Source organism: Uloborus diversus, chromosome 9 (genome assembly GCF_026930045.1).
Source record: "Uloborus diversus isolate 005 chromosome 9, Udiv.v.3.1, whole genome shotgun sequence".
NCBI classification, from domain to species: Eukaryota; Metazoa; Arthropoda; class Arachnida; order Araneae; family Uloboridae; genus Uloborus; species Uloborus diversus.
The window spans coordinates 5839895-5867768 of record NC_072739.1 but is presented as its reverse complement, the minus strand read 5'-3'; the positions used below and the strand labels follow the sequence as shown (position 1 = coordinate 5867768).

Here is a 27874-nt window from a genome sequence, read left to right as displayed (position 1 = left end):
TATTGGCAGTTTTAATGTGATTCAATAGTTTACTCTCTAAATATCACCAACAGTGGCCCAATTAAAACCAGACTTAAATTTAAAAAAAATCGCCAAATTTTTCACCAAGTTGGCGACAAAACTTGGCAACCAAAATACTGGCGATATATCGCCAAGTGTCCGCCATATTATAACACTACTTGAGTTTACATCGAAATTAACATTGATTTCCCCCCATAAAGGGGCAAAAGACCCCTTTAGTAACACCCGAATGCAACCAAAAGGGGAGGTGCACAACTAGACCCCACTAGAAGTCTATGTACCAAATTTCAACTTTCTAGGACAAACTATTCTTGAGTTATGCGACATACATATGCACATACGTACGTCACGAGAAAAGTCGTTGTAATTAACTCGGGGAATGTCAAAATGGATATTTCAGGTGTTTATACGTTCTTAGGCACTTATCCGCGTGAGGTCGGGTTGAAAAAAAAACTCAACATTCATTCGGGGGTGAGCAAAATGAAAATTAAGGCCGCATTTTGAGTGAACATTTTTTCGTGAATACAATACTTCCTTTTTCGTAAAAGGAAGTAAAAATGGTACAGAAATTTATAGTTAAATGTACAAAGTATGTATATAAAAAATAATGTGCTTTTAGAACCTATATCAGTTTATCAGGAGTCATATCATTTGAGACTAAAAAAAATAATGTAATAAGAGCTTTAAGGTCTACAGAAAGCTTAATTTTGCAAACTGAAATGTTTTGAGAAACACAAAGATAGTTAAATAGAGGACATAAATACTTTGCAAGAACACTGTACTATACAAGAAATTGACAGCACCCAAATAGATGCCACAAAAATCAAATTCACGGCAGACAGCATGCTTCAAAACTAATAAACATATTAGTTTTGAAACTTCGGTCACTCGTCTGGTCTGCTAATTCTATATTAGCTACCAGTTTGTTTCGCACTCTTGGCTTCCTTAAGAGGTTTTCCATTTCCAGCTCAGTCACTTTCCTATGCCGGGCTGATGAGTGCTAATAAGCACGAAACTGCAGTCCTCGGCTGGAAATGACTGGTGTATTTCTGCTTTAGCCCTGGCTAATAGGTGGTAATTTACTGAATATAATAAACTTATTGTTCAAATTCGATGAAAGATAGGTGTATCAATTTTGTGCTTTTGATAAAGCAATGTCTCTTTAAAAGGGGCAGTAAGAACATACAAAAATAAAATGAATTGAAGTTATAAATGAGCAGTTTTTGTCCTACTTGTAATACTTTTGAAATGAAAGAAAGGATGAATTATTGGTAAAATGAAAGTCTTATATATCAAGTCTTATATATGAAGTCTTATATAAAAAGTGAAACATATGTATTTATTATCTTACTGGGGGATGATGTATCCTGAAATTCAACCACTAATTCTCTAAGGTAGCGAAATCGTTCTGCCTTGTCATGCTGCTTCCTGGGCATGGTAACTTTGGATCTTATTCAGTAAAAAAAGAAAAATAATAATAAGAATCTAAGTTTTTTTTTTTCAATCACTCATCTGGACAATCATGTCAAACAGCTAATGAACAATAAAATAGTTGAAGTCGAAGTTGAATAAGAGTCTTCAGACTCCAGGTTGATGAGAGGACTGCGTGAAAAACGCCTTGCCTCTGCTAGTTAAATTGAGAGAAAATTGAATAGAGAAGATTGACCAATCATGGGAGGATCTTTATATTTCTTCTTTACAAGGACTGGGATATTAAACAATAAAATAGTAATACAGTAAATAAAATCAGAAGGCGGCCTGATGCATGTCTTTGTTTACGGCGAATTTTACAGTTAACAGCAAATTTCGAAAACATTTAAGGCTTGTCATATAGAGTGTGGGTTAACCGGTCAATTGAAAAGTTACAAGTAACCCTAATCTGTTGGAGCGTGCGTCTTAAATAACCGGTTAACCGGCTCTCTATTTGGATGAACCCATTACTGTTTACAAAGCTGCGGAAGAAGCTCGTACGTAATAATTTAGAAAATGGCGGACAAAGGGCAATCTCAAAATCCCCAGGGGCAACCTTTAATGAAAATTGGTTATTATATATTAGGTGAAACTCTTGGTGTTGGAACTTTCGGAAAAGTAAAGAGTAAGCTTTCATTCTTACCATTAAAGTTTTTACTCAGTATGATTAGATTACGTGCAAAAATATTTTATCGCTTGGCCATGTGTCTGTCGTAAAAATGTAAACAAATATTTAAAGGGCCAATGAAGTAGGCATTTTAAAATATGCTGAGCAAATGGGAGTCGTAATTCTTGTGTTTATTTTTGCGCTGTTAAAACTGTTTGGATTTTTTGTGCAAATTGTAATATTTACGTTATCGTTATTATTTTATTATAGCTGCTAAGCATGAACTCACTGGCCATAAGGTAGCTGTTAAGATATTAAACCGGCAGAAGATCAAAAACCTAGATGTTGTTGGTAAAATTCGTCGAGAAATACAAAATTTGAAGTTATTTAGACATCCTCATATAATTAAGTTGTAAGTATTTTCTGTTTGCTTTAACAATATACAGTAAAATATTCTTACAAATATCCAGTTTTTTATAATTTTGTGTTTTTACCTTTATTTACCTGTACCTTTCCATTCAAATGTTATAAAAGTGAATGTTTACTAAATTTCAAATAAATATAATCAAATCAATATTATTCATGTTAAAATGTTTGTTTGAAATCATTAAGATGTTTTTTGTGAAAAGTATGTCTTAGAAATGTAAATGAATTTGTTGTTTGTCCAAATTTGATCATAGAAATATTTTTGTTCGCTTCTCAAAAGGAAAGCAATAGATTTGTATAGGTTACATAGATGATTTTTGACATGAAACGGTGTCTTGATACAAAATGAAACCTTTGTGCATGAAAGTTAAAGTAGTTTGAACAGCTTCGATAAGGCACACATAAGCAACTGCTTTATCGAACTTGTTTTTTTTCCCATAACTAGTTAATTTACTGCTTGATTAGCACATCATTTCAATTTGAGTTAGCTCTGCCAACATGCAAACTCAAAATAAAACAATGCTAATTAAACAGTTATTTCAAGTTCATGTTGCAGACTCTACATTTGGGCAAAATATGTACTGTAAAATGGCCCTAATGCAATCTGCCATTTCAAGATACTTGGAAATGATAGTTGGCGTCCAGGGAGTATATAAAAAAAGTTCAGTGAGCACTTTTCAGTTAATCGAAAGGCGATTAAAAGGAAATTCTCAGGTTTCCATGAGAGAGGTTGTTCATGAAACGAAAATACCAATGTGGTTAGTGGCAAATAGGGAGCTTTAACAGTAGCTTTACAAGTTCCAAAAAGTATAACCTTTTACTGTTGAGAACAAACTCCTGCACTGTCTACCAAAAACCTTTTGAGACAAGCCCCAATTCAGCATTGAGAGAGATTCCATTCATTGATGAGCAGCTCTTTACCATCTAACCAGCTCATAACTTTCAGAATGATAGGATTTTGTCTGTAGACTCTCTCTCCTTCTCCAAGCATCTTGGCAAATGTTTAACTTTGCCAAAGTTCAAAATGGGTCTTAGTTTGGGACAGAATTTGCTAAAATGGCAAAAAAAAGAATGGATGAGGGCATTAAACTGAATCAAACAGTGTACCAGTGGGACTTTTTAGAAGCTGTTAAATACTTTAGGTCAATGGGCACTTCAGCAAAGTAGACTGGACGTTTCAATGAAGGTTTGCCCCTCTCCCTCCCCCCTCCCCTCTGGAAGAACAAGGGCTCACCCCCATAAATACCACAAAGACCCCCCAAAACAGAAAAAGAGTCCCCTCAAAATGCCCCCTCCCCCTATAAATTTCAATGGTGCTGTCTGCTCCATGATTGAACCCCCCCCCCCCCCAGATGGGCCCCAGTATGTAGTCCGCTTTAGAATGTTGGATCGGCCTTATAACCACACAAAAGTTTGAACTCTCTAAAACAGTGGGGCAAATCAATCAATTCAAATATTCACAATATTTAAAATTTTTCTAAATAACATGGGAAAATAAGGAAAGTAAACAAAATTTAAAATCAATTATTGTTATCTTTAGTATTTTTCTTTTATTAAATGCATCTGTTTTTCAGAAACCGCCTTCTTAATATTTGATTCCGAATTTGTATCATTGTCATTATTTCTGCTTTTTGATTTGTAACACTATATTAAACAACTGGCTATACTGATCAGCTTTGCTGGCTGTTTGTGGCCCGCAGGCTATAGGTTGAGCATCACTGCTCTAAAACAATCTCGTTGGCGGGAATAGTATAGATTAAAGGGAAAATTTTCAATAAATAGTTTATGTCTCTACATTGCTGCGAAAGGCAGCCTTTTTGAAATTTATTTATTGCTGAAAGTCGGCACTTATTATTATTTACTGTGTTTTGTTGATTTATTCATTTTCAATAAAGTTACATGAATTTTTTCAAAGTATCTGCTTGTATTTCCAGGTATCAAGTCATCAGTACTCCCACTGATATATTTATGATTATGGAATATGTCTCTGGAGGAGAATTGTTTGATTACATCGTGAAACATGGAAAAGTGAGCTTTATATACTATTGTATTAATTGTTGGTATTTGCATTTATTGAATAACTATTAGAACTTTTACATGATTTTTAATTTCCTTTAATGGTTGATCTTTCTGGCTACGTACCGTACTTAACAAATATACTATATGATTGAAACTCGATAATTTTCTTCTGTACTTAATGTGTTATCGGCATAAAAGTGGCTGAACTATTTCCTTTTTATTTAGAAAGAAAATCAACTTGTAATAGCAAATCCCCAATTTTTAAAAAAGCTTGAAAGCTGTATAGTTTTAAGTAAAATGGTTATAATGTTAGGTAGATAAATCCAACTATTTTGTACTTGCAAAGCCCTTTACTTCTCATCATTGAAGCACTATTGTTTTTGTTTAAAATTAAAGAAATCAAATGTATCAATTTGGGAAAGAAGTAAAGTAATTATATAAAATAAGTAAAACTGAACAAAAAAGTAAGCATTGGAAATCCATCTAGAAAACAGATTTTGAAAAAGATATGATAGCGTCCCAAATAACTGAATTTAAAAAATTGAACTGGTGTAGCTGATGGTGAACTGGTTTATTTGACAGACATTGGAATATTAAGATTCTTTCATAAACCCAGCTGAAAATGTTAAGTGTTTTAAATTTTAAAACTATTATGAATTTCATGAAAATAAAATAGAAAATATTGAAGTTTTTGCAAAAGATATATTGCTTAAACTGAACTTTGGGGGATAAAAAACATAGGAAATTGTTGATGTTATTCCCTGGTGTAGTTTCAGGTTTTTTTACTTTATCCAGAAAAATAATCCTAGTTATAATAATTAAATTACATGTGTTTCTTTTTTATAAAAGCTTTGACCCTTAGCTCTATTCTTGTATATTTTTTATGGAAGCAAGAATATGAAAATTACTTATCAATAGCTTAAAATATGTGACAACTTGAATGTTGTAAATGTTGCGTATTAATAAGCATAGCTAGATAATGTAGACACGCAAATGCATGCGTGCACAGATATATTTGCTGCAAATACAGTAGAATCTCCATTATCCGAGCTTTCTGTTAACCAAGCCGATAATGAAGTGTATTTTTAAAAAAATAATGCAAATTTAATGAAATGAAGAATTTTCAGTTTGAAAATAAAAATCTTTTCTGGACATATGTGTGTTTTTTAATGCATCTTTCAATATTTAACTTGGAATAGCTAAAAGAAATTCAATTGATTTTTTAAAACATACTACAAGTTATTTTCTGTTTTAGTTTTTTAACTTTAAAACATTACTTTTTATCCGTCCATCTTTTATAAATGTTCTGTAGCATTTTTAATTAATACAATTTACGATCCAGACAAGTTTTTGTATAAAAATTCTATTAACTGAGAATTCCAACATCCGAGGATCTAGTGGTCCCAATTAGCTCGGATAATCAAGGTTCTGCTGTACGTACAAAGCCCAATAATTTTTCATTAACATCATGGTACCTAAACTAAACTTAATGACAACCCTCGGGGGCCAAGGCCCACTGGGTCCATCTCAGTTTTCATGACCAACCGCTCTAACATGTTCAGGTTAAATGGTCACCCAAATGCGGAAGCCCCTCTGTTTAGTTCCCAAGCATGCCTGGTACTCATTTTATCAACCCTGAAAGGCTGAGTTGACTGTGCCCAATCCAGGGATTGAACCCGGATATACGTCTTGGAAGTAGAAGTCGTTACCACTAAGCCACTGGGCTTCAATCGATACCTAAGTGAAATTTAAATAGTTCAAATAGAAACATATCTAAGAGAAATGTTTAACATTGATGGGTAAAAAATTAAATTTGTGTTGCCATAATGACTTGAACTTAAAAAAATATCGCTAAGTTATTTTTATTCACTGTCTGACCAGTGAAGCAGTTGCTTATTGTATCTAGTTTTGCCTTATTAAAACAATGACTTCTCTGCTTCTCAAACTCTGCAAAAAATATTATCTATTTATAAATAAAATTACTGAATTTTAAGGGATACACTAATGAAATAAAGCTGTCTCACTAGCTATTAAGCGAGTTCCATTGTTGCTGACATCAGAGCATTACTGGATCAGTGTTTTTGGTTATTATATGAGGTTGTCACACTACTGGTACTTAAGAAACATTTCAATAAACAGGTAGTGAAAAAAACAATCCAGCTGTCACTGGAATGACATTGCTGCTTTTGTTTTTCGGATATTTTCAATTATAAAGCCATGAATCTTCTTTTGAATCCTATCTGCTTTCTTTTCTCTAGTTAAAAGAAGCAGAAGCGAGGCGTTTCTTTCAACAAATTATATCTGGTGTTGATTACTGCCATCGTCATATGGTTGTACATAGGGATTTAAAGCCAGAAAATCTTCTCTTGGACCAGCATCTGAATGTAAAGATAGCAGATTTTGGTAAGCTATTTGTAGATGAAAAATGTAACAACTTAAAATATTTGTTGAACCTAAATTAGATGATAAGGACTTTTAACTAATTAAGAGCTTGATTGGAATTAATAGTTTAATGATGCACTAAGGTTCCTGTTTAAAAATAAAAGGGATCTCATACTGATCCAAAGACATGAGTGATACATTAAACATTTTTTTTCAAATATTTTGGAAATCTATTTCTATTTAACTTTTTGGTTAAAAGTCAACCCCCGGGGGTCCGCGAGTCCATGTCAAGGGGTCTGCGGGATACCCAGCTGAAACGTTAAATATAATTTAGATTGAAGGACGAGTAATGATATTTTAATTCAGAAAGAAAGTACAGTGAAATCCCGTTACAACGAACTTCAAGGGACCGCAAATTTTGTTCGCTGTAACAAGAATTTCGTTGTAATGGGATTCAAATAATGTAATGGCAGTTATACGGGGACTGAAAATGTATTTCGTTGAAACAAAGTTTCGTTGTAGGCACCCCCACGGAAATTTTTAAGACTCGTCCATTTTCATCTATAATTAATGACTGAAATCCTAATACGCCAAAAATACAACTCATATGAAAAATTAACACAGCAGTTTGTGCTTTTTGACATTCTTACTTCTTACTTTAGGTTACTAGTGTTTTCTTTACTAACTTCAAAAGTTCATTTTTATTAGTAAACTTGCTGTAGAAATTTTGTGATAACATTGTTATTCCTAATTGAATTTGAAATATGTATAATTTTATTTCCGTAACTCAAAATAATAGTGTAAGAAATAGAAATGAAAACCAGACAAGAGCTATGAAAAAATAGGCAGAACACTGAATGAATCAATTTAAACGAAAAAAAGAGTAAAAATGTATTAGAAAAAAAAATAGGTTTAATTGTGTCATATATGTATATATATATAGTGCACTCCCCGGGAAGGAGGGGTCCGTGAAGTTAATAATTTTTCCATGGGGGGGGGTATGGGTCCACGGAGGTCTAAAGTTTGGGAACCACTGAGGTATGCTATAATTTTAAGCTAACATATTTAGAAATGTGCATTATTCGCACCTTGTTTTGTAATTTTCCTTTTATTTTGTGAAAACCAGACTCTTTACCATTCTGATTTTTTTTTAATTTAATAATTTGAAAAAAAAAATAATTTTTTAATCCTTAAACAAGGTGAATAAATCAATAAATAACTTTTTTAATCATTTTTATTCTAGATTTGGTTTTTATTAAAATTTCATTTTGTCACCAAGTAATATCATGCTATAAATTCCTATCAATTTATTTGCAAGAAATTTAGTTACTTAAATAGTTAAACTTAATAAATTTGCTAATAATTTAAGTTATATACTTAAAATCTCCTTAAGTATATTTTTTCTGAGAAAATTTCTGGATTACTTTTTTTTTATTAAAATAATTTTTTGAAGCGTTATAATTGAACACTTGAAAATGAAGACAAAATAGGTTTTTAAAAATGTATTAGAAAGTTCAACTATCAACATGTCATAATATGAAACAATCTAGTAATTATGATTTTATTAGTAAAAGTTTTTGAACAGAGATATTTACACAAGTAGCTCATCTTTGTAATACTCTGAAATTATCCTTTTCTTTTAAGGATTGTCGAATATGATGATGGACGGAGAATTCCTGAGAACTAGCTGTGGCTCTCCCAATTATGCTGCTCCAGAAGTGATATCAGGAAAGTAAGTTTTAAAAAGTTTAAATAATATTCTCACTCAAGGTTTGCTTTAGCTCTATCATGTGTGATAAAATTTGAAAATGATGTTTTTTGTTAATTAAAAATTACGTTCTTGCTTTCTTATAATTTCCAAAGTTGTTCTTGCAAAGCTGGAAAAAGTTAAAATTTTGTACATTGCAGAACCTTTTATCCGGGAACCAAAAAACCGGAAAACCAGAAAACCGGCAATTTTTTGCCGATTTTTCCGCCATTTTTTTTAAAAATACGCATTTTTGGCAATTTTTGAAAACTAAGATCTTTTTTTTTGAAATACATAAAAGAATATGAACGGTAACTTAATGAATATAATGTTAATCACATATAACTTGAGAACATGTTTACGAAAACGAACTTCAAAGGGCATCCTTTACGAGGAGCAAAATTTCTGGAATATTTTCTTGAATTAAAAAGTACACTCATAAGTCTGAAATTTTCGTGTTTAATTCCAACTGAAAACTAAAGAAATGAATATTGTCGTATTCTAATGCAATATTTTATTTAATGGCCTTTAATTAAAGCCGTTTAGAGCGTAAGTGACGTCGCAAAAGTGCGGGAAACGCTGGAAACCAGATTCGAGAATTTTCCGCATAGTGTTCGTGGAACTTAGAAATCGTTAAACGCAAGACTGTAATAAGGCTGCAAGAACTCACAAATCAAATTTCTATTGATATTAACTTAATGCAAAAGCAGTAAGAATCAAAAACTACCGTAATTGCAAACAGAAAATCTTTACAAATAATTTTAAAAGAAAGAAAAAAAAACGCATTCATAAAAGCAAATTCTTTTTATACACTACAGTTAAAAAAAATCGCACATTTACGTTCCGACTTTTTTCTTGCCCTTCTCTTCATTTTATCATTAGCGCTTTTTAGCGATCCAGAAAACCAGGAAATTCAGATATCCGGGATAGCGATGGTCCCAAACTTCCCGGATAATTGGTTCTCTACTGTATGTTCTTGCACAATTCAATAAAAATAGTTTTTGATGCTAGGACATATGAGGCAGTGAGAAGCAAAGGGATGTAAGTGGACATTTTCAAGTTTTGAGTAAAACGCGTTTAAAGATGACATCCTAGGTAGACTTTCATTGATTTTTTTTCCTAAGTCATGCTGTGTAGCAGCAACTACCAGGGCTACTAGTACCATCCCTTGCCCCAAGACAGAAGAGCAAGGCTGTAGCCAGGATATTTTTTCGGGGAGGGACATGGTCGAAGGCAAAAATGGTTCCAGACATGTAATGGGGAAAAAATAGCGTTTAAAAATTATGTTTATTATGTTGTTTGCAAAAATTAAACTGAAATGTAATTAAAAAATTAGTTTCTAATACAGTAAAACCTGTAAAGTTGACCACCTTTGTAAGTTGATCACCTGTCTAAGTTGACCGCTTTTGTCAGGAACGGAATTAGTCCTATCTTACATAATGAGTGAAAACCTCTGTAACTTGACCACCTCTCTATCTTGACCACCTGTCTATCTTGACCACTAATATACACCCACTTTGGTTTGGAGTATTGTATAAAACCCTTTGTAAGTTGACCACTTGGCAAAAGGATTAGATTGTACTAAAAATTGAATCAGTTATGCCTCAAATAAGCAACTAGACATTTAAGAAAAAATCTATGAATATTTATGTTTCCATCGAAAAACATTGGGCTAATATTAAGTCCCAGAAAATGTGCATAACTTTAATAAGGAGTTATTATGTTAATAAGTAGATTACCATGGACACAAATGTACAAGAAAAAATCAAATGAAGAATTTGAGTCACTTTTAACTTGTTATGAATTTTTAGGAATTGTTAACTTCAATTAAGCAGTTTTCCATAAGCAATGAGATTTTTTTTTAAAATCATATTTTGAACAATTTTAAATTTGTATGATACTTTACACGTCATTCTGGTAAATAGTCTCTAAAAATATTTTAACATGTTCTCTTATTGTTTTAAAGTAATGTTAAACAATGAAAATGAGTTTAAAGTATTCCAACTCTTTAAAAAATGAATGCATGGGACAAGAAATGACAAAAAAAAAAAAATTTCATTACTACCCTCTATAAGTTGACCACCTGTCTAAGTTGACCACCAAAGTACTGCACCACAAGTGGTCAACTTACACAGGTTTCACTGTAATTATTTTGATTAACTACTTCAAAAATTTCGTAATCTATTTAGACTCGACAAAATAAAAGAACTAACTACTGCCTGCACTTATACGGTCTATAATACATGATACAGTGTTTATTACATGTCTACAATTACAAATGCACGCAACAGAGGCTTTTAGAAAAACTTTCGAGCAAGTTAGTGAAAATAGTCACAGTTGAAAAGCAATCTACCATTGTCACCTGAAAAAAAAATAATAATAACAAAGAATGTTTTTAAAATGTTATTTTGTAATAAAAGTCATTAACGTTCTGGGAAAGAACTAAGGTGTAAAAAAGTTAGGACGTTTTGAATTTTTTTTTTTTTAAATGTTTATGTATGTGTGGAGGAGGTGAGAAGGAGAAAGGGTCTGACTGGAAAGATTTGTATAACAAGGTCAAGTGAAGAAGGAGTAGAGGGAAGAATTTTGATTAGATAGTTTTTGTTTCTTTATTTTTTAGAGAAAAGTTTAAAATTTCGGGGGAGGATTTATCCCGACGGTCCCCACCCTGTCTACAACCCTGCAGAGGAGAGGTTCACCTACTATGTGTACTGGTTATCTCCAAATTTTTAATTTTGCCACTTGCATCCCTTTGTTTCTCATTGCCTCATATGAGGCAGTGAGAAGCAAAGGGATGTATTTGGACTATTTAAAGTTTCGAGTAAATTGCATTTAAAGCTCATTTGAAAAAGTTTCTAAATCTTGCTGTACGGTAGCACCTACTATGTCTACTAGTACTATTTCTTGCGCCAAAGCAGAGGAGAGGTTCTCCAATCATTTGTACTGGTTATGTCCAGGGTTTTTATTTTGCCGCTTACATCCCTTCAGTTCTTTATGTAAGAAACGATAATGTGTAGTTAAGGTATGGTTTAAAACAGTTTGAGGTGGTGTTGACACGTGTCCAAAAAAACTAGGTATGTTACAAAAAACTTTACCACTTGCGCAACTTATACAACGCGAAATTTCGACTTACGCGAGCAGGGGCGTAGCTAAGGGGGGGGGGGGTTTGGGGACAAACCCCCCCCCCCCCGAAAAGTTAGTCTCAAAAAAAAAGAGAAAAAGAAGAGAGAAGTGAAAGAAAAAAAAAAGAAGAAAAGGAAAAAATTCCAAGCGATTATACATATATATATATATATATATATATATACACAAAAGAAGTAACCCCCCCCCCCCCCCGAAAGTCGGGTCTAGCTACGCCACTGTACGCGAGAGGTCTTGGAACACATCCCTCGCGTAAGTCGGGATTCGACTGTACAAACCCTTTAGTTTACTTATTTCGTTATTTATTTAGTTTAATTATTTTATTATAAATTTTATGTCCCATATTTAAGAACAAATTTATTTTAGTTCTGCATTTTCAGTCTTTTTCCTTTTTTTTCAAATTTAAACATCTGACTCTGTTTATGCACGAATGCATGTCAGCTGCTGATTATTTTCAACTAAAACTAATTTAATATTTGCTTTGCTTTTGTATTATAGTTTATGACAACATGAGCTGAAAGTGTTAGAGTATTTTCAAATCATAAATAGATGCTCTCGAACGCTTTCGTCTTTGACAAAACAAATCTTTAACAGAAATGGTTTTATTGCACCAAAATAGGAGTTTTTATTATTATTATTATTATTAGTTTTTCTTTCACACTTAAAAATTTTATTACTGTATTGCTGAAAGGTGTTTGTTTGTTTGTATTTTATTTTCATATTTTTGTAATTAATATCTTTGTTTCCACCAGTTTATTTTTCATTCTAATGATTGTCAGTCGTCTTGACGTGTGTAGTCCTATCTCTTCCTATATTTTCCTACTTTTTTAAATGATTGTTTTCCTACTTTTTTAATTTTTGATTCCTTATTTCCTACTTTTTCTCCTCAAAAAACCACTTCGGGGTCTGTCCCTTTGCTTCTCACTCTTGCCTCATATCTTGTACAAAAATTTTAAGACTAAAGTAAAATGGGATGTAGAGAAAAACCCAGCCAATTAAAGTAAAACCAATTTAGTTTTAGGTTTTCTTTGTTTCACGTCCATTCCCCCCCCCCCCCCTCCCTGCTCCTTTTTTTTTTTTTTTTTGTTCCAATTTTTGTGAAAATTTCTTTTGTTACTTGAAAGTTTTTAAAAAAAAGGGAGAAAAAAATTGAAATTAGATTTTTCTTATGTAATGTTTTCTATTATTACATTGATGGGTATTTGACCTGAAAGACTTTGAAAGTCATTGAATTTCTTTTTTTATTCCTCCAATGCCTTGGAAAGTCCTGAAAATTGTGATAATGTGCAAAAATATCTAGGACGTCCTCGATCTCGTTTGTTGTCCCCCCGCCCCCAAAGCAAACACATAACATAATACAGGTAGTAAAAAATTTGATTTAGAAAGCTGCTCGCACAAAATGACAGAGTTTCTGCCAAAATTAACAAAACGAATGGCAAAAACTATTGTGGCAAAAATGCAATTTAATCACTTTGACTTGAAGTAGCTAAAATGGTTACACTTTATTTAGAGGGAAGTAACAATAATGTTGATAAGTTCTTTAGTTACATAAGTTAATTAAGAAATATTAGATTTTGATTTAAATATCATGTTTTATTTACCTTCAAAATTTATCATTGGGATAGAAAATACTCACACCTGCCTCGCAAAAATACGTTATACTGCTTTTAAAAAATATTAATTTACTTTATCGCTAAGGTTTCAGCTATCTTTGTGAAAATTGACTCCCCTGTTGAAAGTGATTGATTTTAGCTCTGTAAATAATATACACATCCTGTAATATGTTCCCAAATCCCATTTTTTACATCATCAAAATTTAATTGTTTTTCTCTTGGATAAGCAAAGTATAAAACACATCATGTTCCTGTAATTCACCGTTATACACATCATTCCTTTTCGAACATAATGTATTCACTTTTCATTTTAGGTTGTATGCAGGACCAGAAGTTGATATTTGGAGCTGTGGCGTTATATTGTATGCCTTACTTTGTGGGACTGTAAGTCTACCTTTTAACACTAGAAAGACGGAGGGGCCTGTGTGGCCCCTCGCGTAGTTTGTTGTTTAATAACTCGGATAATATCTAACGGAACTTAATGGAATTTTCTGACTTTTCATTATATGACACTATTTGAATGCTTGTTTAATCATTTAATCATTCGCCCCATAGTACTGTTAATATTGATCCTTATACCTAGAAAGACGGGAGGGGCCACAGTGGCCCCTAAGCATTTTGACAATTAAAAAATTTAATTTTTTCCTTTCTCCTAATTGTTGTAGCATAAAAAATGCCATTCACTCTAGTTTAACCTGTAACTTCCTCTTTATGCAGCCGATTGGATATCCAAATGCTATAAGCAGTACCGACTGCTTACCATCCTAACGGTGGCTATTGCTCTTAGAAAGGAAAACTAATTCAACCTTTTGCCCAGTATAGAGAGAAAAACTAAAAATAATTAAGTTCTAAGTTTTTATTTAGTCATGAAAGAAGGTGTATCAGGCATGTGGACTCCCTCAGGAAGAATTTTTAAAAGAATTCACTCCAAAAATGGGTAGGGGCCACACTGGCCCTTCAGTCTTTCTAGGTATACAGAAAATGTCAGTCGTTCTAGTGTTAAACGATTCGTACTTTTATATGTTTCTACTTTTAAATACTTGGTAATGAGAGACAAACAATGAAAAAGGATTAGATAGTGGCTTTTAAATAACAAGATGTTACTCTGTTCATACAAATTACATACTGCAAACTATCAAATTGGAGGGAGACTATTTTTAATGTAATTGCTATTAAAGAAATGGAATGTGTTTTTTAGTTTAATATTTCTTAATTGCACTTTCTATATTTAAGAATTCATTTTTAATGTGACAGTCAGTTAGAGTCCCAGATACAGACTGGTATTATATTCTTCACGTGTTATTGAAAAGCAAACAGTCAATGAAATGTTCATAAGATTTGTGATTGAAAGCTACTGAATCTCAATACAAAAAGATTTTTCTTTAACTTACTGTACATTCTGGTTACAGCAAGTTGAAATGTACTCACAAGTTTGCCATATGTTTATTTCTGACTTCAGCTTGGACAACACATGATAGATGGAATCAATTTTAATCAACAATCGGAGGGGTTTGACTCAGGGTTGTAGTTTTGGTCGGACAAAACTGATTTTATCCAGGCACTGGCTAAAACCGGCCAAAACTGGATTTAACCGCCATAGAACTGAACTAACTACATGAAAACTAAATTACATGAAAATACACTTCTAATTTGTATGTATGTGAGAGATGTGTGTTTTTCAACTAGAAAATCTGTTAGTTGGAAGTTTTTTTAATTAAGCATAGCAATTTTAGTTAATTAAATATAATAGTAGTGAAGTAATTTACATTATTATAACAATAGTAGTGAACAAATTTCAACTTTCTTCAAAATTAATAACTGAAATTGTTTACAACTAAAACAAAAGACATAAGGAATACAAAATAGCCTGTAACATAAATATAGTAACTTTTCAGTGGTGTTGCTTTTTAATTTTTAAAAGTGTTTCCCCCCTGTACCTTTAGTTTAGTTTTTTTTTAAAAAAAAAGGCCATATATAATTCTAAAAGAATTTTTTTTTTCTCCCTCTCTCTCTCTCTCAAAATTACTCTTCAAAACTCTAAGTAACTCTTCAAAATTACTTGAAATACTTTCAAATACTTTGTAGATTTGTGTGTGAGAATTAAAATTGATCTATTAAACTTACAATGTTTCACTCTATTGTTTTTTAAATGTTACTGCATATTTTTCATGTAAACCTTATTTTCTAAACATGCTGTAATTGCTAGTTACTGTTTAGATAAATAATCAAAGATGATTGATTATGTCTTGTTTTGCATTACTTTTTAATAAATTGTTGTTATTTGGTTTTCATTTAAAATTTGATAATTATCTAAGTGGTAAAACTGGATGAAACTGATTTTATCCTGGATGGTTTAAACCGGTTTTATTCATAGTTAACCACTGGCTGAAACTCTTACAACCCTGGGTTTGATTCAGATCAACAGTTGAACGGCCCTACCTAATCCAGCACGTCCAGTGGTGTTGACTTTGTGACCACGTCAGATATAATGTGCATGAGTCACCCTTAGCATACATGGTATCATTTGTTTAGTACCAAGATATGAACATGAAAATGTTTGTGAATATCCTCCATAGGCAGTGATGTTCTATTGGAAGTACATTTTAAGCTTCCATTCTATTTTGGCTACTATTTCCATGATAATTTTTGTTTTTCTAGTACTCTATTTTGAAATTTTTAATAACTGCTTAAGAATGAAAAAAACTTTAAATGACCAAAATTATCTAATTTGTCCAATGTACTCCATGAGTATATGAAATGTTTGCCCAGTATTTTTTACACCTCAAAAAAGAAATGAGCAAAAGAATTATATATCATGCTTTAAGATAGGCAGGAAAAGTTTCAAGTTGATAGCCCCACCCTTCCCAATGAAAATAAATTTATATTCATTTCAATATCTGCCATTGTAAGAGGTTACTTTTGCTTCTTTTTTTTTTTTTTGAAATTTTTAATTTAATTTTGATTACGATTTTTTCCCTCTTACCTCGTTTTTTGTGTAATCTATTATTTATTTAAATATTTGTTAATTTACAGCTGCCTTTTGATGATGAGCATGTGCCTACTCTTTTTAGAAAAATCAAATGTAAGTTTGCAACTTTTACTTCCTTATTTATAATCCAATTTACTTATATGTTGGAAAATTTTTGTCTTTTATTAAAATCTTAAAGTTATTATTTTTATACGTATTAGTTTGAATTCTTGTTAAGTTATTGAATTATCATATTTTCCTTCCAAAATGTTTAAAAGCTTTTTGATCAATATTACTTTGAGCATAAAACAAGCATTTGAATTTTGTTTTAAGTTACAGTATGTATCATATTTCATCAACAGCACAGCATATTTTACCAAGAATTTTGTGTTTTATAGCTGGAATCTTCCCTATTCCTGATTACCTAAATAAATCTGTTGTGAATCTATTAGTATACATGTTACAAGTTGATCCAATGAAAAGGGCTTCTATGAATGATATTAAGTGAGTTCATGTTTTAAATGTTTCATAAGCTTCTTTTCAATGTTGTTTTGGCATGAATTAAATTTATGTTTTTTCAAATTTATAAAATATTATAGTTATATTGTCTACATTTTTAATAAGTAACTTTGAAATAGAGGGCAATCTTACCAGTAAATGAACACTTTAGCATTCTTTCACTTTCAGAAATCCGTAATCTCGTTAAAACCTGTCATTTTCGTGCAGGGCATTGAAAACATTTTTATTGACGTGTATTTATTCAGTGGTATCCTTAGCAGTAGAGATCCTAAATACGAAGAGACTGGACAACTTCGGAATGGCGGCCATCTTATGTCCAAAGATGCCCACTCCCCCGTAGACCGTAATGCATCTTCTGCCCCAAATATCACTTTACATTGTATCGAAAAAATTGGAAGGTAGTTATGATATTATGAAATGCAATGTGCAGATCACAAACATCTGTTTGTTTTCTATCTTTATGAACAAATTTTTAAGAAATAAAAATGTCTTTGTACGCGCTATGACTATGCGAAACAATTGGAGCCGAATTGTCAGACTTGGTGCTCACTCCGTTTAATGAAAATGCGAGGAGAAAAAAAAATTGGTTTGTTCTTTAAAGATTTCATGTCCTACATTCCGTTAGAAAGCTAAAAATTCACAGTGCAGCATTTCAAGCTGACAACACTTGGACTAAACATGACAGAGATCGGCATGCCATTGTCCAATCTTTCCGTATATAGGATCTCTACTTAGCAGAGGTCAAAAGAAATGTGTGTGGTATTCATTGTATGTTCTTTCCTTTTTCAGAGAGCATGAGTGGTTCAAAAAAGATCTCCCTGCATATCTATTTCCAGCTTCAAACGATCAAGATACCTCCCTCATCAACACAAGTGCTCTGATGGAAGTTTGCGAAGTAATAAAAACACTTATTTTGTCATTTACATAGAGTTCCTATTCTTCTGTTCTCATTCACATTTGATTATATTGACTATTTGTCATACAAAATTAATATTAGAATTAAAGGCTTAAGCTTAGGATGTGATTGGAAGAAGTGCTTTATATGCTTTTGAAACATAAGAATTTATTTTAAGAAAAAATTAATAACATAAGAAAAGTTACTTTTCTTGGATATGCAGGGTGTCCGAAAAGTCCGTGACACATTAAAAAAATTCATAGAAAACCGACAAATTGTCGTATGAATTTGCGGTTTGCACTATAATACTTCACAGGTTCAAAAGTTTTTATGACATTGAAAAAAAATGAAAAGGGGAAAAAAAGAAGAAGAAAAAAGGCATTTCGCAGCCAGGATGTCAGTATATGCTATGCTTGTAAGTCTTCATTTAGTAATTTTCATTCCTTTTGGGGTTTTCCCATGTCAACAAAAACAATTTAAAAGTAACTTTTAAATTGTTTTTGTTGCGAAAACCTTTTTTCTTTTTTTCCCCCCTTTTCATTCTTTTTTTTTTTTTTCTGATGTCATAAAAACTCTTGAACCTGTGTAGTGATATGGTACAAACCGCAAATTCATACGACAATTTGTTGGTTTTCTATGAATTTTTTAAATGTGTCAAGGACTTTTTGAACACCCTGTATATTTATGTAATTGTATGTTAGAAAATGGGAAAATTTTACACTTAGCTGTTTGTTTTATCACATTTCAATGCTTTCTCTACTCCCAGTATATTTTGTAACTTAAAATTAATGACATCAAATATTGAAGGAAAAAAATAGCACTGGCAGTTGATGATTAAGTGGTAATAAACATGTTAATTAATTTGCTTTATTATCCGAAAATATTCTCTTTAAAATTTTGCCAAAGCTACTTCACCACTCACGATTCAGACATCAGTTTAAAAACTGCTGGATCAAAAAAAAAAAGCCGTGAAAGAGAAATGGTTCGAGTTTTGCTGTAAAATAATAAAAAATACGTACAGTCGAACCCGCTTAATGGAATAGCCATTTTGCCACGATAAAATATTCTAGTAAGCGGGATAAAAATAACACATTACATTGGTTTGGTACATTGAAAATGTATTATATTAAGCAGGATATTCTTTTAACCGATATTCTAATAAGCGGGCTCAACTGTAGTTATAATTGAAAAACTTTTTTAAAAGCTGAATCTTTTTATGTATTAATTTGTTCTTTCTTGCCATACTTTTTCGCCTCAAAATCTTCAATTTTTTAAATATAATTAAAATGTAAACAGGACATTCAATATGCAGTCAAACCTCCAATAGTGGACACCGTCCGGACTAAAGTTGATGTCCGTTAACAGGGAGTGTCCGCTATTGGGGAGTCTGAATTTACAATGACATTTTAATTTTTTATTTTAAACTTGTACATGCAGTGTATAATTCTAAATTAAATTAATGTAGTGCTTATATAAGTGTACTTAATACTTAGTGCTTACAATAGTATACTTAATAGTCTACTTAAGTTACCCAATAAGTAAATAATCCACTAAATATTTGGGGGAAAAAATAGGAAGGCATATTTTATGTGCTACATCATTTATTTGAAAAAATTTGTTAAAACTGTTTGCTTTGTATGATTAGAGATATAATAAACTCTTTTTTCCAAATGAATTTTTAACTTGTTGGCTAGTTCCCATCCTTCATAATCATCTGCCTTCATGAAAAATTGCTCTAAACTTTGAGTGGGCATCTTTATTATTGGCTACTGTATAGCGAAATGTTCTCTCTATTTTGTCATAATCTTCTTCTTCGTTTTCATCCCCTCCTGTTCCATCATTCAGTTCCGGAAGATTGGTGATATCGAAGTTTACATCTTCAGTAACCAAATTACTGTCAGCGCACAAGTACTCCTGAATTTCTATGGAAGAATCAATTGGCTACTTTTCACTTATTAATCTGGCAATACTGTGCCGATTCCTCATCAGTGTCCGGAGGAAAAGGACACGGTCTCCCAAAATCTAGTGGGGGGGGGGGGGGCGTCTACCGTTAAGTTGCACGAGAGTTTTTTTCTTTTTGAGTGAATCCCTCTCTCATGCAAACTGATAAAAGAAAGTATTGTGTGAAAGGAGAAAGTTTTTTTCTTCTGTTTGTTTTTGGCTGGAATTTTGTGCATGGAATGAAAACAAAACTTTTATAAGCTTCGACTTAAAAGTTCGACTTGAATAACTCCTGTTTTCGGAATATAGGGTTGTTAATCCTCTTATCGGTACTGGTTAGTCCCAGAACATCATAAAGTAGTAGCAGAATGCTTGCCACAAAAGCAGTACTGAGCAAAATCTTGTCAGACACAGAAAAATAAAACGAAACTTGACTGATTTACTGTCTGCTAATGGGAGTGTCTGCTAATGGGGAGTGAAATACATTATACACCCATCTCGAGGGCCTGGGGATTCAGAAACTGTCTGCTAATGAGGAATGTCCACTATCTGGGAGTGTCCGTTAAGGGAGGTTTGACTGTAGTTCAACATAATTAAGCAAAACAGCAAGTAGAGTAATTGATTTTCATTCACTTTTTGCTGATGCTTGTAAAATAAATCGAATTGAGTAATTATGGTTTTAAGTTACAGAACATGCTTAGCAAGAAATAACAAATAAACGTTTCTTTTTAAAAGTACCCATAAAATAATTTCAATTACTCCCTGACTGAAGCTTGAAATTTGTTCTCCTAAATTTGCTGAAGAGTTTTTCTTTTTTTAATCCAGAAACTAGGAGTGACGGAGCGTGAAGTGCACAGTGCCCTTCTGAGTGGTGACCCCCACGATCAGTTGGCCATCGCTTACCATCTGATTCTGGATAACAAGAGGATTGAAGATGAAACTGCAAAGTTGGAGAAAAGTAGCTTCTATTGGGCCTCCAGTCCACCTCCAACTACTGGAGGGGATATTAGTGTGAGTCTCTTGCACTTGTTTTTCATGATTTTGTGTGTGCTTTCATGGTATATTATTATTATTTGTGAAGTCATTTATTTATTTATTTTGTGAAGCTCTTTTTTTTTTAAATTATACTTCAAAACAGTGCCTCCAACCTATGACCTGCGGAGATCTTTCAAACTGAAAGGTTTTTTTTTTTTCTTAATTTGATAATATGAATCCTTTTAAGCACTTTCAACAAAAACTAAGCTGAGAAAATCTAGAAAACCAACACTGAGAGCTGACATGCAATATGCCAGACAGCCCAATTATCACATCCAGAGACTGCAGTTTCATTCATGTGAGATCCTTTCAGTCTGGAATAGTGAATAACCAAGCTGGAGGCAGATGTCATCGCATTGAAGCTGAGAGCTACATCAAACTAGTAGATAAAGTGAATTCCTCGCCAGAAAATGTCTGCAGCAAACAGCATGGTGTGGTTCAACTCCAAAATTGAAGGCAAAGCATGGAGTATTTAGCAGTGAGCCCCTAAGCCAGGGCTGAGGCATTCAATATACCAGACATCTTGGTCATCATAGTGGGCTGTCTGGTATATTTACCACTCCTTAGCCATGGCTTAGGGGCAATACATTAGGACAAACATGCCCTATCCTCCAAATTTGCCAAATTGTCTCACAAAATTTGACAAACAACTTAATTTCTGGGAAGTCATTGACATCCCATTGAGGTGCTCTACTGCCCACCCCGTCTCTAAGCATTCATTTTTTGTACCCATATAGTACTTTTTTATAAAAGTTTTAATGAGATAGAATATCAATTAGTATTCTTTGTATTCCTGCAACTTTCTTTGAGTGTTTAAGTTACTTATGGCTTTTGCTTGAATTTCAGAGTCCAGGTAGAACTCATCCTGAAAGGATTGGAGGTATGTATTCAAAATAACTCTTCTGCAGTTTTCAAACAAATATCCACATTAGAAATATTCGTTTTTTTTTTTTTTTTGACAACATTATCCAATTTTATTTTTTAATCAAATTTCAAAAAAGTTTTGCTGTATATTCATTTTTATTCACTTTCAACATTTTAAAAATTATAATAAAAGTCTGCAAGAGATTATGTTCATACTCCCTTGTTGTCCAGCGCTCAACAGCTTTATCTTAACCTATTTGAGTAAAATTAGATTACTAAGATTTGATTTCTTTTAAGTAACTATTTAAAGAACCAAAACTGATGAGAATTCTGCCGGACTAAGTGATTATACTGTGGAACTCTGGTTTTACATTGTCTGTGTCATACGTTATGCCTGCTCACTGCTATTTCGTGAAAATTGCTACACTGATAATGTTAAAATATTTCAACTACAGTAACTCTTCCTCATTATTGCTCGTTCGGATATATCATGCTTTTCCTTTCTTTCCCAAAATATTATATTTGAAAAAAAATTGTTTTTTTTTTCTCCCGACAAGTGCGAAAAATCTAGTGGTTACTCTATTATTATTATTATAATTTTTTTTTTTTGCAGAAAATCCGCTTAGTACATTTTTTAAAAAACAGATCAAAATCGTTTTTCCTTTACAAAACATGCAAACGTTTTTTGGGGGATAGGGGAGTCTTTTTTTTCCCCGGATAAATTTTACTTTCTAGCAATTTAAAGCCACTCTGGCATATTCTTTGTGTCCTCTTGTCTGCAAGTGCTATTAGAGATCTTAATTATCACACCTCTGAGTTTGTGTTTGATTGCTTTGTGCATTTTTAATAACTAGTCTGATGGAAAATATAACATCAGGCAATGCACTAACAGCCCATTATGCTATCCAAAAACTGCAGTTTTGTCCTCGTTATGGACTCATGAGTCTGGAATTGACAAGGACCGAACTGGAGGCAGGTGTTTTCTCATTGAAGCTGAGAGTACTGAGAGTAAGCAAATTGGTAGCTAAAGTAAGTTTAGCCCCCAGCGAAAGTCCGTAGCCAGGATACAGTTTACAGTTTAACTCGTCAATTGAAGGCAAAGCTTGCATATACAGCACTAAATCATCATCCTTTAACCTTGCATGTAGTTCTGCCTTAACCCTGGCTTGGCACCACTGGTATAGATATATTTCTTTAGAATTGCTGTAAAAGTTACATTTGTATTTAACTCAATTAAGCTTCTCAACTCAAAGCAACTCGAAGCTCTTCAAATAAATAAGAAACATAATATTGAGAATAATGATCAATAAGTCATATTTTATGTTATTGAACTAATAGTAAGCTGATGATAGTTATTACAATTTGTTTCAATTGAATGTTTGACTTCATGCTTTGACATAGGCCATTGATCTTCCTTCAAGAAAAAATTACCTCTGAAAATCAAAGCATATAATACTAGCAATTTTTAAAAAATGATATTTAAACTCTAATATTTCGTCGTAAGTCAACAATTATTTAGATATTATCAAATGACAAAGTTCTTGGTATTAACATTTTAAATATTAATAATTAGTCAAGTGCATGCTGGGCAAAGTGAAATAATTCATTTCATTTACTCATTCCATTATTTACAAAAAAATTTTATGCATTCATTTATTAACTAATTTAATTACATTCCTTTATTTAGTAATTTCCTTATCAGTTCATTCATTCGCTCATTTTCTTAATCACTCACTAGTTTATTCACTCATTTATTTTTCCTTGTGTATTAATTAGTTAGTTTAGAGTTTTATTTTATTTTCAATTATTTAGTTATCCTTTTCTTTGCTCATTAATTTATTCAAAAATATATTTCACTATCGAATAAAAAATATCTCATTTGAAAAGTTACTCAATTTTCGTTTTGCCCCATGAAAAAAAGGGAAATTTTTCCACTTTTTCTTGAAGAAAGAATTTTAGTCCCAAATATATAAAATAAGGTTTCAATGCAAGTTTTATTTTAGAATACAGTCTTCTTTCTTTATGTACTGTAATTTCAAAATTAATTTCCAATTTGTTCATTTTGAAAAAGCTGAGTCATCTTAACTATTTCACTCACATTCCCCTAATTGTTATACTACTTTTATATAAATGGAGTACTATATGCTTCTATGATATAAAAAAATTATTTGCTATTCATTTTATACTCATAATAATATTTAATGCTACTAGGCAGACAAAGAATGATGAGTGGTGGTAATAGTACTGATAAAAGCAAAGGCACTCCCATGAAGAGAGCCAAGTGGCATTTAGGTAAGTCCAATGTCCCCTTCTCCCTCTTATAACTGCTGTTGTTTTACATAACATTTAAAATTGCATATTCAATGATTTTGCGGAAAAATATGCTGTCTGTCTATACAATCTGTTGTCCTTATTCTAATTAGATGTTTTAGAGACTCACTGTAATTAGACTTTTAGAAACTGCAGGATTTATTTGAAAGGGGATTTCTGGATACTGTTCTTGTATGTTTTGCTGGATATATTCAGCAAAATAGATGTTATGTGTTTTTTTTTTTTTTTTAACCATATGCATTAATTGTGGCCGAAATTCTTTTTGTGAATATTTCGGTTCAATAAGTAAAATGAAAGTTTTTTTTTTTAATATAATGCGCTGCGTTGTTATCCCCTTTCAGTTTTAAATTCTAAAGAAGCTCGATTCTGGAGACTTCTTAATTTTTATCATGAACCACCCAGTGGTAGGAATACTCTGTGTGTATATTTTAAACTAATTAACTAAAACTTTTTGCTGAGTTTTAATTCCCCTGGAAGGATGACTTTAAAATTCTTTTGAAGTTTTTCCATGAGTGATCCTGAGCTGGGAGTAGAGATGGGAATAGTTGGAAAAAAACTGGAAATTTCAGGTGGAAAACTAGTTTTTCTCGAAGGTTTTTATTTCCTCTCAGACAAATTGAAAATTTTAAAATTTCCAGCACAAAATAATTCACTCAGAAGTTTTTAATTACATACTTTCTATTTTTCTTTCCTTTAAATGTTTTTCTAAATGATCAGCATCCTCATGAAAACACTAACTTTGACAACACAGGAAGTTGTAAGAATTTTTCTTTTTTCTGTACATCTGGTATTAATTTGCTGCTTTTCTCGTTAGTATTTGTAAATCTATAAGCAGGACAAAATTACATCCGAGATATCAATTAGTGAAAATTCGAAATGATAAAATTTTACTGCATGGCTATTTAATGTGCATGCATGTATAATGTGCATGTAGCAAATGCTTTCAAAAATCGCAACTTTCTGTCTGAAATTTCCTTCATATAAAAAAATAGAAATTTATGTAAAAAAATAGATTCAATGATCAACTGAAATTATATCCAATTCATTATTGGTGGTTGCAAAATGATTTGACTAATTTGGTAGTTTTTGGTGTTTCGATTAAGGAATGCCACAGTCAAAGAAAGGCTACTTTTTTTTATTATAAATTTTTAATTTGTACCTCAGAATGGGAGACAAAATGGATTGCAGATATTGTTTAAATATTCAACACTTTGTATGTTCTAAGAAATATAAATATGTAAAAAAAAAAAAACATATTTTTTTTTTATTTATAATTTTTTTTTTTTTTTTTTTTTCAGATTTTTTTTCCCTGCCACTTCAAAGTTTCTTAAAATTTAACATCTGTAGCTGAGAATACTTTTTATGACTACTTTAAATTCAATAAATAAAGTGAACATTTTTTTGGTTTATCTAAAACTTTGTATATTAAAAGATTTCTCTCATAGTCAAATGTTTTTAGAAATTAGTTTTTATGCCTGGACAGTGCTGTGTTGGTACTGCTAGTTTCTTCTGTTCCTAACAAAATCTTATTTTTAATTTCAGGTATTAGATCACAAAGTAAGCCATTCGATATTATGACTGAAGTGTACAGAGCCATGAAAGCACTTGATTTTGTAAGTATGTCCAAGACAGTTTCTTGTACATTAATGATTTTTCTTCTAAAGAACTGATATAGATAAGCATTTATTTACAGCAATAGTTCTAAAATGTATTATTTTATAGAAAATCTAGTAGGGGGGCATACTACATTCCGTGGGAAATTTCGTGAGGAAATTGTGAGACCAACTTTAATATACTCCTTATGGTCAATATAACTATGCCTCACCGGGTGTTTTTCTTGAATTCATGTCAGACGGCCTGTATGACGTCATCAATCCAAGATGGCGGCTTTGATGAGTTTTTGAAATTATGAGTTTATTTTTGGGTATTTTGTGATAATTTTCTGGTGAATTTACTTGATTAATATTCTATTCACCTTCTTATTATAAATTAAAAATAAATAATTTGATTTATTTGTTTATTGACTCATTTTTAAAGAAAATTCTGATAAATCCTTATTTTTTTACCTTGGCACACTTTAATTAGCAACTTAAAAGTATCTCGGGTGAGCTTTCGCAGTTAAAAATACTTTTATTTTTCAGGCTAAGATCACTAAACATTAGTACAGTCGGACCTCGTTAATTCGAACACGATTATAATGAACTACTGCTAAAGCGAACTATATTTGCGGACCCAGTCCTTCTGTTGAAAATCACTTAACACACTCAACACTATTGTTTTTCGGATAAAACAAGCTACTGTTGGGACAAATTTACTTTGAAGGTCCCTTTGAGCTCGTTTTAACGAGGTTTGACTGTGTAATTGTTTAACAGAATTCCTAATAACCTGTATAATTGCGCCTAACTAGGAGCTTTTCTTACATCTTTTAGAAGGCACCCCAGTAACGCAAAACAGTCCCCTGCAGGACGATTTTCTGACCCTCACCCTTGTAGTCCAGTCAAATTAGGTCATGACCCGGACATTCAAAAAAAAAAAAAAAAAAAAAAGAATGTGCACCTATACCAAGTTTTTCAGTATCATGATATCATGATACCTGACTGATATGAAGCGTCTTAAAGTTAAGCATCCAAACCTTTGGAATGAATTTATGGAAGGAAAATGGCTTTAGAGTCAGATGAAGCTTTAGAGCAAGAGAATAGGAGAATGAAAGTAATTGGTGGAATAGTAAATATTACTCAAAAAAAGAAAAATACTTTAGCGCGATTTTTTCTTTTTTTCTATTTTGACCTCACCATAGCTGGCAAGGCTTTCTGATAAATCTAAAGCAATGATTGGATTAAATGAAATGTTAAAGAGTAAGCATCATCATTTGGCAGGTTCAAGAGGAAAGCGAAAACATGAAGATGTGCAATCTATGTATAATGCTATCAGAGTATCAACAAACCCTATAACATATGATGGAAGTGAACTTATTAACACAACAACAAAGTCTGTACATAGTGAAGTCACACAAACAGATGTATTAAGCATTTTAAACAGAGGCCGTGAAATGTACGCCACTTTCAAACGAGAGAGAATTGAAACTGAAAATATAAACTTCTGGGCCCCGATGAAGAAAGAAAAAATAAATCTATGTAAAAATAGCATGAAAAAAGTTGCAACAAATATAGCTGGCCTTGTTCTACAGTTAAAAGCTGATCGATCGTTATTTACCCGTTTGCTAGTTGTATCGAGGAGCCGAGCAGATATTGATTTAAAAGCAGCACTTGGTGCATATGAATTTTCGGCTGTTCCACAGTCTATGTTTAATTTGGACGGATCGATAAAATTGTCTCAAAACAAATCAAAGTTAATAAAGAATTTAGAGAAATGTAGCTCAGAAAAAGTAGACAGAAGCATCAAAGATTCTTTACCGAACCCCATGAAATACTCAAACATACCGAAGCAAATGAATAGAAAATCTTACAGTGTTGCTGTTATTGATGGAATGGCTGAGCTACAATCAATGAAGAAATCAGTGCTAGTTTAAGCATGTAATGATTTAGCTGCAGAAGTTAATAATAAGATCAAGGAAATTCTTTTAAATTATGAAGAAACACACTTATTGTTTGACACATATATTGAAAACTCGCTGAAATCTGCCATGCGGAAAAAAAGGGTGAGTACGTTAACATATAACTGATTCTACTAACATTAAAAATGTACAGATGAAGACCCTAATTTCTCATATAAAAACAGAGGATAATTTGACAGCTTATCTGGCGGATAAAGCTTTAATTTACGCACGCAGCATTGAAAATGCTGGAGAAGTGAAGCTAAATTATCATTAAAAGGTGTTGTGACTGAACTGCAAAGCAGTCATGAAGTGGCAGATGTTAAAATAATACTGCACTGT

The 27874-nt window shown here is 32.1% G+C and overlaps 2 protein-coding genes across 4 annotated transcripts in view; one reads left to right on the top strand and one right to left on the bottom strand.

Moving 5' to 3' along the window:
• Positions 1-1516, bottom strand: part of LOC129229294 (armadillo repeat-containing protein 7-like) — a 44019-nt gene extending 42503 nt beyond the window's left edge. For all 3 annotated transcript variants that reach the window (XM_054863569.1, XM_054863568.1, XM_054863570.1), the window contains exon 1: positions 1373-1516. In XM_054863569.1, coding sequence (XP_054719544.1) covers positions 1373-1457 — 85 coding nt within the window. In that variant the 5' untranslated portion in view covers positions 1458-1516. The remainder of the gene's footprint in view (positions 1-1372) is intronic.
• A 459-nt stretch (positions 1517-1975) lies between these two features.
• LOC129230685 (5'-AMP-activated protein kinase catalytic subunit alpha-2-like) overlaps positions 1976-27874 on the top strand; it is a 35724-nt gene continuing 9825 nt past the window's right edge. The window contains exons 1-13 of the mRNA XM_054865103.1: positions 1976-2116; positions 2369-2510; positions 4459-4552; positions 6802-6946; positions 8570-8657; positions 13741-13810; positions 16460-16508; positions 16793-16898; positions 17703-17808; positions 20575-20760; positions 21631-21664; positions 23860-23940; positions 25522-25592. Coding sequence (XP_054721078.1) covers positions 2008-2116; positions 2369-2510; positions 4459-4552; positions 6802-6946; positions 8570-8657; positions 13741-13810; positions 16460-16508; positions 16793-16898; positions 17703-17808; positions 20575-20760; positions 21631-21664; positions 23860-23940; positions 25522-25592 — 1281 coding nt within the window. The 5' untranslated portion in view covers positions 1976-2007. The remainder of the gene's footprint in view (positions 2117-2368; positions 2511-4458; positions 4553-6801; positions 6947-8569; positions 8658-13740; positions 13811-16459; positions 16509-16792; positions 16899-17702; positions 17809-20574; positions 20761-21630; positions 21665-23859; positions 23941-25521; positions 25593-27874) is intronic.